The sequence below is a fragment of the Nelumbo nucifera genome, chromosome 8 (genome assembly GCF_055504915.1).
Source record: "Nelumbo nucifera cultivar China Antique chromosome 8, China Antique-T2T, whole genome shotgun sequence".
Taxonomy (NCBI): Eukaryota; Viridiplantae; Streptophyta; class Magnoliopsida; order Proteales; family Nelumbonaceae; genus Nelumbo; species Nelumbo nucifera.
In genome coordinates this window covers 7,345,241-7,363,001 of record NC_142656.1, presented here as the reverse complement: position 1 = coordinate 7,363,001, position 17,761 = coordinate 7,345,241, and the positions used below count along the sequence as shown (strand labels likewise).

Genomic DNA, 17,761 nt, shown 5'->3' with positions numbered 1-17,761 from the left:
AACAGAGTTCTCCCTATATAAGCAGTATCTGTGCTGGGTTCCTAAAGTGGATGAGTGTTGACAGCTCAAGCCGTCCAATATGGACAGCCAAAGTTTTTCCGTCAACATCAATGTAAAAAATTCAGGGGTAGTGTCTACTGTCTACATTCATTTGGAAAGTTTTTTAAATTCTTGATAAGTTTCCTAATTAGATTTTGATAGTCTTATTTGGTCTCTCTAAAAGAGGTAAATTTGAGGGTCTTTATACTTATAGCCTTGCTTTCCGGTAAGCCACCTTGATGCATTAGGAAGTTGCCCACAGCAAAACTGTTTATGCCATGGTTGGTCCATCATATTCACTAGTTTTTTGCACCTAAATCAGCTATCTATTAGCCTAAACTAGGAGTGCTCAGAAGGACAAGCAATCCCATGAAAGAAACCTGGGTTTTGAGCTGCCAAATCACAGACCATAAGAATTGAATTATTGGTTTCACAGCTATGGCTGCAAGTAAGTGATTTAATCTAGGAAGTCATTTTCGAGATAGATTAGATTCACATGGAACTGGATTTGCCCATTAGGATCTATGGCCATCCATAAAAACCATACAAAGGTAGCATGATTATGATATTACAGTTGATCAAAACAAACCAAAGAATTTGGTTACCAAACTCTGACTCCAGGGCCTCTGCCTCTTCTAGTGCCCACTCTAGTCTCTGGTAGTAATCAGAACAATTCTTCTCCATGTTAGACTTATTCAAGGGACCAGAAAAAGACCAAGAAATTAATTGTTCGATTCCAGGCTTCCAGCAAGGAATTAATTGTTCGTCAAAATATGGTTTCTCTGTAGTTGCTCTCTCAAAATAATTATCTTGCTTAACAAAAATACAACAATAATTAATTCTCAGTGAGGTTTTTCAAAAGATTCAAAAAATTCCACTTCCTTTATAGCAAAAACTTTGTTTTCCGCTCCTTCTAATTACTTATTCTAGGTAAATAGCAAAGAAAAACAATGCTTTTTTCTGGAAAGAATTTTGCTCTCGCATACAAAGTTAGTCCCAGCTTGGGCCTGTAAAGCACTAACTCCTGCAACTCACTAACAAAACAAGCTTAGCTTTCCCCAACTTTTAGCATTCTTGAACATACTTTTGATTCTCACCAATTAATCCAGTAACTAAGATGTTAAAGAAAAGTGGAAACCCGCATTTGCAAGAACGATTCTATGAAGCTTAATTTCATATCTAATCCATCACCGAACTACCAGAAATGTAATGACATGATGCTGGTCTAACCTTACAACTATTTTGATACTCAGTTATCTTCCATGGACATTCTTCTATCAAACATCAATTAGTAGGCAGAACCATTTTAGAATAATGGTTCTAACCTTACAACTATTCTGCCGTTACACTCTGTACAGTGTCAATATCAACTAGCTGCTACTGCTTTTGCAAAATAAATCTATTGTTTTTTCTTAACAAGTAACAACTGGCCCCATCTTTTTTTTTTTAATAATGAGAGCTTCATTACTATTGATAGTTAAAGATTACATGAGAGTTTTTTTTTTTTTTTTGAGTAAATAAAACTTTAATTTGAAGGATTAACAACAGTCGAATCCAGGTTACATAAACGAGATAGATACAATAGAAGATCAAAAGGCAAAGCCTAGGATTTAGCCCACAACCCATAGAAAAGGCATTGGCTACTTGCTAAGAAATGAGCTGCTTGATTTCGACTCCTAGGAATATGAGTCTAGAAGAACTGCAATGAATTCAGAGAAAGCAGCAGATCTTGGAATATCCTAAACCGCCAAAGCTGCAGATATAGACAGACATTCTATTCAACAAAAACTGCTCCATATCCCGACCTTTCATCACATTTGGAGGCACCACCATCCAAAAAAACCTTAGTTGGAGGATCTTGGAGCGTGCTATTGGTATCTTGATCAGCTCTCCTGGCATAATCTGTAGGCATTCCAAATTACATGAGCAGCATGATTTTTGTTAACACCATGGACCACATTGTTACGATTTAACCATATAAGCAAAAGCTGCAAAACAAAAGTAAGAAAGAGATTCACAATGTCTTTGCGGCTGTGAGAGTCTAAGTTCTGAGATAGCACCAATAACCCATAAAGATTTACCAGGGATTAGCCCAGTTCTAATACCCAAACTTGATCCAATCCGAACCAAACAAAGTACGGGTGACTGTTTCAGTTTCAGATTTGCACATAGGGCACCATGGCTCCACACGTATTTTCTTCTTAAATAAGTTATAGTTAACACCGAGGCCATTATGGATAGCCTTCCACGTGAAAGCCTTGATTTTAGGAGCAACTTCTGCAGACCACAAGGCTTTCCAAACTGTTGAGTTTCTGTTAGACTTAGAGCCAGAGCCTGATCCTAAATCAAGGTCTGAATTCCTTTTTGCTAAGTGGTAAGCTGATCTTACCGAAAAGTTCCCATCTTTCTCATAGAACCAGACCAGTTCATCCTCTTGATAAGAGGAGGGAATGTAGATCTGTCTAACTTGAGAGATCACTGAACTAGGGAACCACTGAGACATTAGCTGAAGATTCCAGCTTCTACTTTAAGCATCTATTAACTAAGCCACCAAGTTGCTAGGAGTCAAGGGGATCCATCTATCTTCCCAAATTCTGATGTTTGAGCCTGTACCAACACTCAGACTACCCTTAATAAGAACTTCCCCACCCTTGATCAGACTGCACCAGCCCCAAGACCTCCCATTTTTTACACTTTGCTTTCCATAAACTAGATCTAGGAAAGTATCTGGCTTTCAGATTTTTGCCCATCTGGATTTCAGCTAAGAGTCAAAGTGAGCAGTTACTCTAGCTTTACAAGCCAAATAAGCGAGAATGAGTAGCCTGATTCTTTTCTCTATTTACCAAAAAAAAAAAGTGAAAAGATGTTGGTGCGGTGAACTTATTTAACAGCTCGATAGTCATCAATTGATGAAGGCGCTCTATCCATTTAGTGGGGATGGCTCGGCTCTGCTAGGGTGGCAATTTTTCACCCAACCTGCTGAACCCACCCAACCCACCCAGTATCTAATCCGTTCATTTACTTTGCAGGTTGTGACCCAACCTGCCCATTTAAATGGGTTGGGTTGGGTTGGGTTGTGGATAACTGTTGGGTTAACCATTATAGACATTAGTATTAATTTCTTAGCCTCTTTTTATTTTCTTCATTTGAATTAAATAATTTATAATTAATGCATTAATTTCTATTAATTATTGACTAAATTTAGTTCTGTCTTGAATCAACACACTTCACCCAACATAAATCCAAATCAATTTGACCCAAGTCTGGACCAGTTCAATACGGTCTGACCCGATCCAATATATACCAATCTGGGTCAACTTGAATCCGAAATAGACCTCGAACGGGATGGCTCGGTACTGCTTGCTTTGCTCAATTTGGGTCGTCCGGTCCAACCATTATTCACACAGCCTGGCTTGACCCGGTACAAGCTGACCCAGGTCGACCGAAATCCGAAACGAGTCAGACCGAGTGGGGTCCGAACCCTAAACCGCCCCACTTGCTTTGCCCAATTAGTTCGACCCCAAATCCATGCACTAACCTGATATGAGCCGACCCAACTCAATCCACCATTTGGCTGAACCGGCCGAGGTTTGGCCTGACCGAACTGAACCTGTCCGATTCGGTCAGGGGTTGGTCCGATCGGGTTTTGTCTGACCGAACTGAACCGATTTGGATGAGTCTAGTTCAACCGGATTGATTCGGATCTAAACGGTTCAACCACTCTTGAACTTGATGTGATTACCTCGAAGACAATTCAATTAGATAGTTCAAGTTGGTCTGACCGGTTTGAACCTATGTGGTTCGTCAAATCCGAAACCCAAACATAGCTTGTATAAAAATAACATGCATGTAATGTGATTTGAACCTTCACCACTTGTGTAAATAACAACTATTATTACCACTAAGCTATGACTAACTTATTTGTTAAAAGGGAGTTAGTTTTTTTTGTTTTAAGTACATAAATATAAGATTAATGGGTTTGGGCGGACTGGATTGAGTTAAAGCGGGTTTGGATTGAACTCAACCCATTTAATTTTATATAACTGAATCATTAACGGGTTGAAACTCAACTCAAACCAAGCCCAACCCAACCCGCCCAATTGCCACCACTAGGCTCTGCAAAAAGGATACCAGTTGCTTGGCATCGCTATATATTGCGATCATAACTACCTCTATACCCACCACAAGGGCCCTTATTACATTCTGGGTTGAAACTACCTCTATACCCACCACAAGGGCCCTTAGTTGTGTATCATATGGACTGATGGCCCAGCAAGGTTGTCCTTTATAAATAGTTTGGAGGATGAAAGAGCATCTTGGCTACCTGTGAAAGGATCATAAGAGCCATCAATTTGTAAAGAGGAAAATCCAGTTAGCAGCCAATATTCATTTGCAGGTGCAAGTGGTACTACTACTACATATGACTGATAGGTACTGATAGGAAGGTATGTTCTCAACTTAGCAATGATCGATAAGGTGAAGTTTGGGATTGTTCACGTAGCTTCTTTGGAGATCAATCTTTCCAGGGTTCATGCCAACCTGAGCTGCACACCAGATTGCTCTTAAAAAACAGGGCAGTGAAAAGAGGTAACGAAAGGATTCTACTTCATGTGTACAGAAAACACAACACAAATAGGGAGGGAATCCATTGTTTACATTTGCCTTTCGTAATTAACCCATCCCAGATGTCTTTCCAGATGAAGAGTTGCAATTGGTATGGAATTCTCAATTTCCATTAGCAGTTTCCAGTTAAAGAATGTGTAGTGGATCCAGGACTTGAAAAGAGGTAACCTGAATTCACGGTGTGTTGTCCGAGCTAGTTAGTTTCCACAAAGGAGCATCTGAAATTAGTTCTGGATTGGGTGTAAAGCACACGAGGCATTGAACTTTGATCCAAAACCTGATGTAGTAGTAGTTTCTACACATCCCATGAGCCATTTGGCTCCAGAAGGTCCCTTGCCTTTATATCACAAGGATTAGACTGGTTGAGATGAGGAATCAAAATAAATCTATTGGTTGGGGCTGAATGCCCATCCAATCATCTGATTGCTTTCGATTAATATGGCAACCATTTAGACAAAATTGAAACGCCCATATAATAATTTTCTAGCATGGCTTGGATTGGAATTGGCTTCGCGTCCAGACCACCATGCAAAAAATCTAATCTAGCACATGCAGCTCAGCTGCACTTGGGGCTTGATCAATCCCTGCTTCAAGAACTTTAAAAACTCAAAGGGATAAAAAAGACAAACAGGACTCTTGCTCCCAATCATGGAAATTAAGAATTACAATTACCATCCCCTACTCATTCGAGACCGGAGGAATTTGATGATCCAACTTCTCCAAACCAAATCACAAATATTGAGCGTCAGAGCTACTGCACAGGATCACCAATTTTATTGATCCAAAATTAATCTTCCTTTAAATATCCAAGAGAAATTTATTTTCAACAAGTATCACCATGTGAAGGGGCGGTTGAAATCATGTATATAACCTCCAAAATTGCACAAAGTAGATGAATCGCCAGGTAACATCACGGCTTGTTACGTTACAACGGTCACCCTCCTACTTGGAATGGAACTTCCTGCTCACTGCCTCGTAGCTGGGAACATTAATAACTGCCAAAAAGAGAAAATAGATTCACAACTAAACAATAAACAATTTTAAAAGGAGAGGTAGATTTATCCTAAAATGTGAATTACCATCTCCCCAGGATGCCATTGTCAGAGGTGATGAAACAAGCTTCTGGGCAATGGTGGAAATATCCTTCAAAGTTACTTCATCTACAGCCTTCAAGAAATGCTCTACAGGCTTTCTGCAAAATCCAAAACTTTTCAAGCTCGTTGGGTTTGAAATCTATGTATGCAATTTATAATAAAGCTTTTAGTAGAAGCAACTCCTTAGCACTCTGTTCTGTATCTCCAGGGATTTCAGATCCATCTCATGAGCATTTTTTATCAGTATCCATCTTATGAACATATCAACACATTGGAATTGAATATATTGAATAATGCAAGGTTGTCCATACACAGTATGTTTTTCATTTAGAAAGAACAAAAGGTCAAGAGCGCATTCCTAAGGAAAAATCACTGAACATCTAAACATAAATGTCGTGATTCAGGAAAACCAGTCAAATTGCTCTACCATAGATTAAATTATGAAAGTTCAGAGCAACTCTAGGGTGACAATTGTGAAACTATGGAACGGACTCAGAATAAAGTGGGAGCAACCCCGCTAGACTAGTAAGGCTTTTCTTGCCATATCTGAGAAGATCATAAAACAACTAGTAAAGCTCCACTTGTTCTACAGTAAAGGCATGGAAAATATCTCCAAATGGAATATTTCGACAATATTTCCACCATTTTTACAGCAGACAGTTCTCCACTCCTCTATGGAAACATGAAACAGCTGCAGCATTAAAAAATATTTACATTGACAGAACCTATACACGAGTTTGGCCCATTCCTAGATACTGCAAGTTTTCCTAGTCTACCTCTGGTTTCTGATACATTACTGCAATATATTCCATAGTCTATGTCACACAAAAGCAACAAAACACAAATAATGGAAGCCACCAGACATTGGACAAATATAGAAATCTAGCCTATAAATTAGTTTTGAAAAATAGGTGTTGAGGGTTTCAGTAATACCTCTCTCCATATGTCAAAATTTGTCTCCCTATATCTTCTGATGCAACCATCTGGATCACAAAAACCAAAGTAATAAGCATGAATCAAAATGATGCTGAACAAAAGGCATCCAGAACAATAACACAAAATAGTTTGCATACCCTAGATTCTAGGTTCATAAGAACAGCAGACTTTGTCGATTCTTTGGCACGATCTAGCTGTACCTGATCAACTGAGGAAAAAAACAGAACATCAAAAAGTTTGAAAAATACAGCTATCCAGTTAAACATTACTTAAACAAGAATATTTTTTAACAAGAAACCTTGTCCAGGGGTTGCTACTGAAAGAAGTTCTCTTGCTGCTAAATCAACAGCTTCTGATACGAACTCAGAGCCCTGAGTCAAAAGTAAGGATATCCTCAGTTTATGACAGCATAATAAACAGTAGTAATCAGAAAAATGCAAATAAATCAAAAGATACTAATTTGTTTCACATTCAATAAAAAATAGAACCATACACCAGAAGAGATAAATTGTTAGAGAACTTTCTCTTGAAAATATGAGTTCCAGACCAACATGGCATAAACATACAAATTCAAGCATATTTATATTAAACAAAAATTAGAAAATCCAGTCCATATAAGATTTTTCTTTCTGCCACAAGTCTACAAAATGAATATCCTCATCGTCGAAAAACTTTACATTAAATGACTAGGTTGGCAAATGAATTTGGACACTTTCTTACACATGTTATAAACTTTAGGATGGTAATACGATTAATCGGTTCACTTTCTAGACTGTTTCATTGAAGCATCTGAGATCTAATAATTATATCCGCATGCCTTTTTATGGATATGAAAAATCTCAACCAATTGGTTCCAAATTGTTTTCTTGTATACCTCATTTGATTTTTGCTTCTACCTGATTTAACATCACTTCCTGCTTCCAACTAAAAAGGAAAACAAGCAATTAAGTTCTCAAATTGAACCACTTGTAAATAGTACTATACAGATGGATTTTTAGCAAAGTTGGGCTAATTATACAAGCATGCAAGTGAAAAGCTGTGGATTTATCAAGGAGCTAAAAAAGAAATTAAAATTTAAAAATAATATGAATTTCAAATAGTTTTAAATGGCAGGGTAATAGGATACTCAAAGGTTATGAGTCGCTGATTTAAATTGGTTGTGGATATGAAAAATCTCAACCAATTGGTTCCAAATTGTTTTCTTGTATACCTCATTTGATTTTTGCTTCTACCTGATTTAACATCACTTCCTGCTTCCAACTAAAAAGGAAAACAAGCAATTAAGTTCTCAAGTTGAACCACTTGTAAATAGTACTATACAGATGGATTTTTAGCAAAGTTGGGCTAATTATACAAGCATGCAAGTGAAAAGCTGTGGATTTATCAAGGAGCTAAAAAAGAAATTAAAATTTAAAAATAATATGAATTTCAAATAGTTTTAAATGGCAGGGTAATAGGATACTCAAAGGTTATGAGTCGCTGATTTAAATTGGTTGTGGATATGAAAAATCTCAACCAATTGGTTCCAAATTGTTTTCTTGTATACCTCATTTGATTTTTGCTTCTACCTGATTTAACATCACTTCCTGCTTCCAACTAAAAAGGAAAACAAGCAATTAAGTTCTCAAATTGAGCCACTTGTAAATAGTACTATACAGATGGATTTTTAGCAAGTTGGGCTAATTATACAAGCATGCAAGTGAAAAGCTGTGGATTTATCAAGGAGCTAAAAAAAGAAATTAAAAATTAAAAATAATATGAATTTCAAATAGTTTTAAATGGCAGGGTAATAGGATACTCAAAGGTTATGAGTAGCTGATTTAAATTGGTTGTGGATACAAGCATGCAAGTGAAAAGGTGTGGAATTTGTCAAGGAACTAACAAAGATCCCCTCCTCTAGTCATAGAAATGGGTTCTAGTAGTTGCTTTAAACTGATTGTGGATTCTACAATTTGTTGATCAACAGAATGGAAAAGGCAACTATAGGACCCAAACATATATGACAAACAAACCTGGAAGTCAGACAATACAGCAGCTATCCATGTTTATTATTTCTCATCTTTTAGCTGGCTCCTCACTGACCTCTCCTACCAGAAAAAATGTGTAAATTGATGCAAAACTCCATCTAAAGTTTGCATTATACACCTTTAGACAGAGAGAACAAGCCAACTGTCAGTTATAAAATTGACAATCTCAATGGGCACTAGTGCAGATCTTGTCACTCTGATGTTGTGTAGTCATGCCTAACCAACAGATCTAATCTCTCCAGCAGCAGCAAAATCATTTGAAAATTTTTTAGGAAGTGGCAGACAGGGCAGATGAAAGAGAAAATGAAAAGGAGAATCACAGCACCCACAGCTCTACCATTCATTTATTGTACAATTGAGACACAAAGTCGTCATGGCTTTCAGAAAATTGTCAATTAAATGTTTTGCAATTAGTCTTAGTAGGACTTACTATACTTTCTCTGACATTGGTAAAACATATTCTATAACACCAAAAGCATTAAAAAAGCCCCAAAGAGGTTGAGATTTGGTGCTAGTCAGGTTAGACATGACAGGAACCTCTTAAGAGATTGATTTGGATGGGGACACGGTTCTAAGAGTCATTTGGATGATTTAACCGGTGGGATGACTGAATATGGACGGTAATCTCAATACCCTCAAGCTCACCCTTCATCTCCTCATTTGCAACATCCTGTTATCACTAAGAACATATAAGGCTCGTGGAAGGATAAAGTGGCAGAAGTGCTTCAAGACACCATCAAGCATGTGCAATGAGATAACAGTGCATCTGTTCAGAATCATGAAGTGGAGGTAGGAGTCAAAGATTCACACCACACACACGTGGTGACCATTAGCAAGAACCTTGAACTTCAACCAGTGGATGTTGCGGTTAAGAGGAGAAAACAAGGAGGGCTACTGCATCTGTTACATCAATCTGTTCTGTCCAATGCCATATCCATTGTTAAACTATGGGCACTTAAATCATTTCTTATTACTTGTACCCAAGTCCTTTTTCAGTCTGCCCCTAGCTCTTCTAGCCCCTTAAACTTTAACAGATCTTTTTTTTCCAACAGGTGATGTAGATCATCTTCCATGCACATGACCAAACCATCTCAATATACTTTCCCTCATTTTATCATCTATTGGAGCCACTCCTAGGTTCCTTCGTATGACATCATTTCTAACCCTATCATTCCTAGTGTTACCATTCATCCATCTAATCCATTCACACTTCTGCCACAATCATTTTTTGGACATACTGTTTCTTAACTGCACAACACTCTGCTCCATACAATATAGCTGGCCTTGCAACTATTTTATAGATTTTTCCTATTAGCCAAAGTAGTACTCACCTATCACCCATCCTGCTTTAATTCTATATTTCCATGGGTAACAACTTCCTCAATCACTTCTTTGTTATGAACTATTGAACCAAGGTAACAGAAGAGGTCAAACATTGAGTAATCTCTTGGTAATGAAAGGCACATATGGCAAGGAAAGATGGGGAGAAGATGCTGAAGATTTCAATGCACTAATTGCCCAAAAGTTTACGATAGAAAAGGCACATAGATAATAAAAAAGTGGTGGATAAAGAAATAGAGGTGGGGAAGCAATTAAGCATATTCTTCTTAGGAGGTAAGGAATAAGCCAGGAGAATTCTTATGGAACTAGAACAGAGAGAGAGGTTAATTCAGAATGCATTCCGAAGCGGGTGAGATGTTTCATGTTTCTCAAGGAGAGGTTACAGGATGACACTGAGATTCAAAGGAAAGTTTGAAGGTGCAACAATATGGTTTTTCATAATCCTAAGGAGAGTATTTGCAGTATGAGGATTTGATAATGTGTAGAAGGGTTTGGGTATATATATTTGATGTGATGGGTTGGGCTTTATCATGTGATCAGGAATGAATTATGTAATGTCTGAATTGGAATTTGTTTTCTTGGGGTTAGGGTGAGATCGGCCTGATAAGATTGACATTTGTGCTTGCTTATTGATAATCTTTGTTATGTCAGAGTGGTGTTGATATCTTTGGGAGGCTATGCAACAGGTCTTTGTATACTTTGTTAGTGATACTTTTTTCCTATTAAATGAAAATTCTATTTTTTTACTATTATACTATCAAAAAAAAGTTATGTAAAACAAACCATGGCAGAACAACAGTGAAGCAATGTCCAATGTCACATATTTAATAACTAACAAGATGTCAACTGATAATGGAATACAGTTCTAGCAACAAAAGGTTATAGAACCTAAATATAAGTTTTTGTTGATCAGGAAAAATAGTAGAATTTTCAATTTTCAAAGGAAAAACATGACAATAAAATGAAAATAAAAATTAAAGGGAAATTAACAAGTACACAAAAAAAGTAATAATATGAAAAGATGACAACTAAAATAAAAGCTGCATATTCAATTGAACGTAACTAACTCAAATTACCACAATCATGTGCTTATCAGCAAAACATTGATAGGTTTGATGACTGGGTTAGATACAGCAAAATAGAAATCAATAGAAATGGTTGAAAGTGAATGTAGTAGCTTACAGTGGTAGCATGGATTCCAAAGATTCCAGTATTATTGTAGATGCTGTTGAATGCAGAAAATGATTGAATTTGTTGATATTCATTCAATACACGGAGATCTGTTTTCACACATCACCATCAGTTAGATGTTCAAAAGCATGGAACACCCAAATCACAAAGAGAACTGTCCCAATCATCATAAATAGAGTATCACTTAAATGCATGAGATCCATCATAATGTTGCTTGTGTGTGATGTTTGGTGCATGCATAGAGCCAGACTCAAAGCACAAGCATTCCTCGATTAGATATGCAAGCACTAACTTGCCGTTCTTATACATCTGCTTGGAGCATGGTAACACATGCACATGTAAATGGAAAGAAAAAATTTAAAAAAAAAAAAAAGAGAAAGGTGAACTGATAGCAATTCAAATACCCCATATCCAATTAAGCTAACTGCAGTGAATAATTTGTAAACTTCACTTAGTAGTTATATGACAAATGTAAGACTTACATAACCGTGAATACATCCCTTTCCCAGGACCACCAGCTGAGAAAGAGCCACCTCCTCCCATAAGCATCTGTAGAATGTCAGATTTATTATTACTTCCCATATAGGTGTGATACAAACAGAACAGGAGACAAGGTGAATTGGAGAGGAAAAGAATACAATTCTAGAACACTTTGGGGCTATTTGTCCTGGGAAAAAAATTACAATTTTTTTTGATAAATGGAAACAAATTACAATTCTAGAACTAAATGACTCATTGCTTTAACAATCCAACCCTGCAGAACAGCAGGTCCACCAACATGGGAGGTAATGGTGCCTTGGGCCCCATTTGGTGCATCTTTTCGCACAGTCTGTCAGCTATTTACAAGCCCGGCAGACCGCGATTCGGTCTTTTCCCGTTTGGTTTGCGGTAGACTTGTTTGGGATTGCCTCAAGGTGCGTGGTAGAAAGGCGACTCATAGAATCAATAATGCACAATGTTTTACATCACATTAGCTACTTGAAGCAATGCAATTAAGGGGAAAAAAAAAAAAGATTGTGAGTTTTACATGCTTGAAAATGCCTTCTTTATATATTTGCTTTTATATTTAAATTTTCATTTGAATAAGCTTTACATGTTATGTTTATGTATTTTAATTTTAGATAATAGGCTTTTTAAAACATTTATTTTAAATTTTAAGTTTATATTTTTTTATTAGCGTTATGTTTATTATTCTTTTGAATTTTTCTGAATTTTCTGACTTTTTTTATTTTTTCGATTTTTTTGTAATTTTGCGCCTTGCTTAAAAAGGCAAGCACCTCAGGCGCAAATTGGCCCTTGCGCTTTTAAAACACTGGATCTAACGACCATATGGCATTGTGTGGCTGCACTACATGGTTAGAACTTAAAACCATGGTTAAGCAAAATAAGCTACTTATGTTAGAAATACTGTAATTTTACTGATAATCCAGGTTGCAACATTTTTAAAATTCTAGGTTTCAAATCTGAAATAGAAACTTTTTGTTAAAGTGAGAGATTTGGCCCATTAAAATATTGTTTTCTTTTTCGATGCATATGGGAAGCATAGATCGAGTCCACAGCAGGTATTTGACACTTGATTGATTAATGATTTGGATATAGGTTTTACCGTTTTAGTTCCATAGGCCAGGCATTTGTCAATACAAATTTGGCATTAAATATTGGAGCAATTTGCAAGTTGCAAGTTCTCTTCCAATATTTGGTAGTTATTTAGGGATTTTCCAAGGTTACCTAGAATGACCAATTTTCATTAGTACACAGATGGCTGCTTATGTTCAAAGGTTAGGTCTGTACCAATCCACCCCTCCCAGAACCCAAGTTGGATTTACATTTTTCAGCCCCGACTCTAACCTAAACTTCAATGCAACCTAACATTTTTGGGTTAGGTTCAGCCTAACCTGCCCCAAGTTGCACTGCACCACTTTGTTCATGTCCATGTAACACTATTACACAGGCAATATGGGAACACAAAACACCCATTTCTAATCTAAATATGGACAAACACACTGGAAGGCACTTTCAGAAGCCAAGATCAAGATAAAAATACCTGAAGCACAGTCAAAGTCATAGCTTCCTTCTCCTTATGCCAGCCACCAGGTACCTCAAAAGCAAGAGCAATATGTGTCTTCTGCTCTTACAAAGAAGAGATAAAATTATCAAAAACAGCGCATTTAGCTAATACAAAATAGTGTAGACAACAAAAATATTTCAGAGATAATGCATATGATACATACCGCTGAGTCGGCTTGGCAACGATAATCGCCTCCAACATACACAGACTTTGGCTCCTCAGGACGAAGCACGCTAGGAAGATCAGACAGCAGGGGTTCTGCAATAGATACCAATTCTTCGTGCTCAACCCCGGAAGCGGCAAGAACCATCCGTGGAGCGGAATAGTGCTCCTGAATATCACAAAGCAGACAGTAGTCTCAGACCACAAAGAACTCAAAAGGTATAGATGAGTTTAGTAATTTAAAAAGAATCACAAGAGAAAGAAAATAAAAGAAAAAATAAATATGCTAATAGGATGGAGACAAAAAATCTTACAGCAACAAACTCTTCCAGGATTGTACCATTCAATCTGTTTAATGCAGATTCAGGTGCCAGAAGAGGATTGGCCAGTGCACCAGAATAACCAGCAGAGTGAATTGCCTCCAGAAGCAAGCCCTGTGGATTGTTGGAAATTTCTGCAATCTCAGCTTTCACCTTCTGCAGCTGTAGAAGCAGAAAAATGCAATTTAATGGAGTCAGAGTTGGCACATGACATGATCTAACAAATCTCTTAAGGTCAAGATGGCACAAGCATGGTAACAGGAAAGACCTGTTCATTGACCTCCCAATCCAGGAATACAGGGTTCCTCACACAATCAATAAGCAGTTCTACCATTTCAGGGACGTATGTTTTCAGAGCATCATACGAGTAACCCATTTGCTCTCGCGAAGCTGACGCTGTCACATTGCCCCCAATTGCTTCAACCTCCCGCACAATACGTAAGTGACTTCTGTTAGCTGTGCTCTTGAATGCCATTCTCTCCAGTAGATGTGTAGCCCCAAACGAGATGGGTGTTTCATACACAGAACCACAATCAACATATAAACCTATGGAGGCAGTAGGGTTCTGTTCAACCAACCCAAGCAGCAGTAATTAATTAATGCTTAATAGCAAAGATTATTTTAATCTCCTGAAAGCAAGGGTAAAGAGATAGGATAAGAAATACCATTGATGTTTCTGAAGCAATCTTGACACCATTAGGGAGAGTTGTTATCTTGGTCTTTCCAGGTTCAACGTAATCAGGAAGTGGAGGTGGAAGGGTAACCCCAGGAAGAGGGAAATCTAGAGGAGGGAGAGAACTAGAACGTTCCCCCGTAAGCCAGCTGAAGAAACCTCCAGAAGAGGATGTTCTGGTAGCCATGGCACCCGAACTTGCAAACCTGGCAGCTCCCCTATTGATCCCATGGCCCTATTCAAACAATTCCACATTGAACCAAAAGCCATTTCCATTTGGTAAGATTTCAAACGCATAATAAACCAACAAACGACTCAACCAAGAATACGTTTCCCACCCACCCCCAGAGAGGGAAGAAAAGAAGTTTTATATGGCAAAGTATGAGCTGAAAGAAAGTATAAAAAGAAAAACTATATGGCATGTGATATAATTTGAAATGAAAATGATATGAACATGACTAAACCACCTACGTTTGACCGGCTTATTGAGTTGATATTGTCTGATTTACTGTCGCTATGAAAAAATGTCGTATGTTCAACGCTTTTCAGATGATAACAAAACGATGACAATAATAATAATGAGGCCAAAATAAACATCTTTTTCTGTTAGAACTGCAAATTAAGAATTCTAGGCCAATGTTGTATATTAGAAGGTTGTAAAACAAATAACAGAGAAATCCCAAATCTTCCATCTGAGTATTCTGTCATGAATCTCAACATCGAAACCAATAAAATGTGCATTTAGAAAGGTATACTTAACCTCCCAAATAAGCATCATAACGTTTACAATCAAGCTGCAAACAGATCTAAGAACCATGTATTTAGATAGAAATATTGAGATAAGAAACTTCAGAATAACTATGTTTAAGATATCCACCAAATAACGGTAAAGACGCATTAGATAATGAAGCTTCAAACAAGCGATAGCATCAGTTTTGTGAGGTATTTTCATGAAAACTGTAATTCGTATGCGATCGAATGGAACTAGTCAGATTAGGGTTTCAGTAGACTGAAAGAAACTAACCTTGAGAACCCTAAATCGTGAAGCTACCGTTCTGTACATGATCGATTGCAACGAAACCCTAGGGACCGTGGTATAGCTCCCTGCTTCGTTATGCGCCGATTGTGATAAAACCGATAGAGAGCTGTGGAGGAGAAAACTCGTACTTATGGAGTCGCTTTATTTATGCAGTGCAATGGGTCTATTGGAACTTTGGAAGAGTCTCCGTATCTGGGGCTAAGGAACGCAGACAAGGTCGCGCCCCTACACTTGCCACGCTAGGGCTGCCAAAGCCAAAAAGGTATCGGTTATATCCGGATTAGACCCGGTCCAATTACGATTAGTATTTAGTAGAATTTGAACCGCTTATGTTTGGATTAAATATGAATCTACCCTAATCCCTTCTTTAAAAATTTGTATTTGTGCTTATATATGCATTTGCATAAATTTAATATTTAAATTGGCGATTTTTTTTGTAATAAGGTTGGTTTGAATGTTGTAAGCTTACAAAATGTTACAGGTTCAAGTTTCCTAAAAGGTTACTTTTAAGTCATTTTTCGTTCATTTTATGCAAAAAAAAGTTATTTTTTGTTCATTATCATCATCCCCTAATGCTGCGTTTGGAATCGGTGTAAAAGTTTATACCGGTTTGATTTTGTCCGTGTTTGGAAGGAGAGTGTAATTATAATTGACATAAAACTCCATTTCGATTCAATTTTGAGTGCGTTTGGATGGAATAGAGTTTTATGCCGATAAACGATGTAAAACCTATCAAATGTAAGGCTATGTTTGGAATCAGTGTAAAACGTCATCGATCTAAAAATACACCGATGATGTTTTTACACTAAATTGTGAAGTGATTGTTGCTTTTTGAAAAACGCAATGGGTGAAGAGTGTAAAGTTTTACATCGATTAAAACTCCACTCTATCCAAATGTATGCAAAACTGAAACAGAGTAAAATTTTACGTTGATCATGATTACACTCTCCTTTCAAACGCGAACAAAATCAAACCGATGTAAACTTTTACACTGTTCTTGATTTACACCAATTTCAAATGTAACCTAAAGTTTTATCGATTATCAATGTAAATACTAGATTGATTTTATTGATGTAAAACTTTGTAATCTTCACCCATCACGTTTTTCACAAAACAACAGTCAATTTCACGTTTCAATATTACACCCGTGACGTTTTACATTGATTCTAAACGCAGTAGATGGAGACAGCTACATGAATCCAGTCATTTTTGAATGTTTTTAATTTGAACGTGACAAAAAATAAAAGGTCTGATATGAATCCAGGTAAGATTTTTTTTTTTAATTGAATTTTAAATATCAACATTGTCAAATTTGGATCTGGGTATATCCGATTCATCATGTAACCACGCTACGTCCTGAGAATCGGGGGCTGTCTTTACTCACTACACAGCTCCCATGCATGCACCTGTGAAATTCATCAAATGAGGCATTTAGACTGCAACTTGGAGCAGGTACAAACCAAGTCCAACCCAATAAAACCTGAGTATTACATGATTTAGGTGTAGTGCTTTGGGCCGAGATGGGCTTGGGCCTCAAAAATCGGGCTTAACCTCACTTAAGGATGTACTTGGGCTGAGGGCTCAAGTAGCCCAAGCCTAACAGCCCTTCTATGCTATATTTCCCATACATATCTCATATATGTGCATCTTGTATTTGGTACGATGTACTTCGTGTGTATAGTGTATAGCATACATACATGTCTATATACATAACATATGTATCGATGTATGTGCATGTATGATCAACCAAGTTTGTATTTATATGTATATAGGTGTATTGGTACTTAAAACTTCATGTTTTTATGTTTTTTTTTTTAATTTAGTATATATATATATATATATATATTTATTAAAAAAAAGGTTCTCAAAAGCACCTATAAACAGGAGTTTCAGGAATCAAAATATACGACATGATACGATACACCCAATATGGGGCATATGGTATCAATACTTTGAATCTTGGCTGGTATATACAAAATCGTTTTGTAAAACTATATAAATATGGAACTTCGAATGTTATTTGCATATATATTCTCTTCAATTTGTTTTTAAGTTGGACGATAAAACCCAAATAAAAAGGTAGAAATGCAAATATGAGTAAAAACACCTTAAAATGGCTGTCTTTGGTGATGTAAAACTTGAAGTGTACTTAGATTCAAAAGTTGCAGTTAAGGTTGTATTTGGTACCATTGCCACTTCTACTTGTAATGTTTTTTAAGTCGGTCAATACAAATTTTTGAGAATTTGT

General features: G+C 37.0%; 1 protein-coding gene across 1 annotated transcript; it reads right to left on the bottom strand.

The window, feature by feature from the left end:
- Positions 1-5,277: 5,277 nt before the first annotated feature.
- LOC104588252 (mitochondrial-processing peptidase subunit alpha-like) lies at positions 5,278-15,755 on the bottom strand. The gene is made up of 13 exons (XM_010246103.3): positions 15,499-15,755; positions 14,467-14,709; positions 14,070-14,366; positions 13,796-13,963; positions 13,483-13,650; positions 13,296-13,376; positions 11,734-11,800; positions 11,243-11,340; positions 6,991-7,063; positions 6,830-6,900; positions 6,690-6,739; positions 5,742-5,854; positions 5,278-5,657 (listed from the first exon to the last, which is right to left on the bottom strand). Exons 1-13 carry the CDS (start codon positions 15,535-15,537, stop codon positions 5,605-5,607), a joined length of 1,521 nt encoding a protein of 506 aa, XP_010244405.1. The 5' UTR covers positions 15,538-15,755; the 3' UTR covers positions 5,278-5,604.
- Between the last annotated feature and the right edge of the window lie 2,006 nt (positions 15,756-17,761).

Excerpts from the sequence above, each read along its gene's own strand:
- LOC104588252 (XM_010246103.3), bottom strand. The coding sequence starts at position 15,537 with ATGTACAGAACGGTAGCTTCACGATTTAGGGTTCTCAAG. Across the intron at positions 13,964-14,069 it reads ATTGGGAGGTCAATGAACAG|CTGCAGAAGGTGAAAGCTGA; the intron begins GTCTTTCCTGTT and ends CTGCTTCTACAG. Across the intron at positions 13,377-13,482 it reads GTTGCCAAGCCGACTCAGCG|AAGACACATATTGCTCTTGC; the intron begins GTATGTATCATA and ends TTGTAAGAGCAG.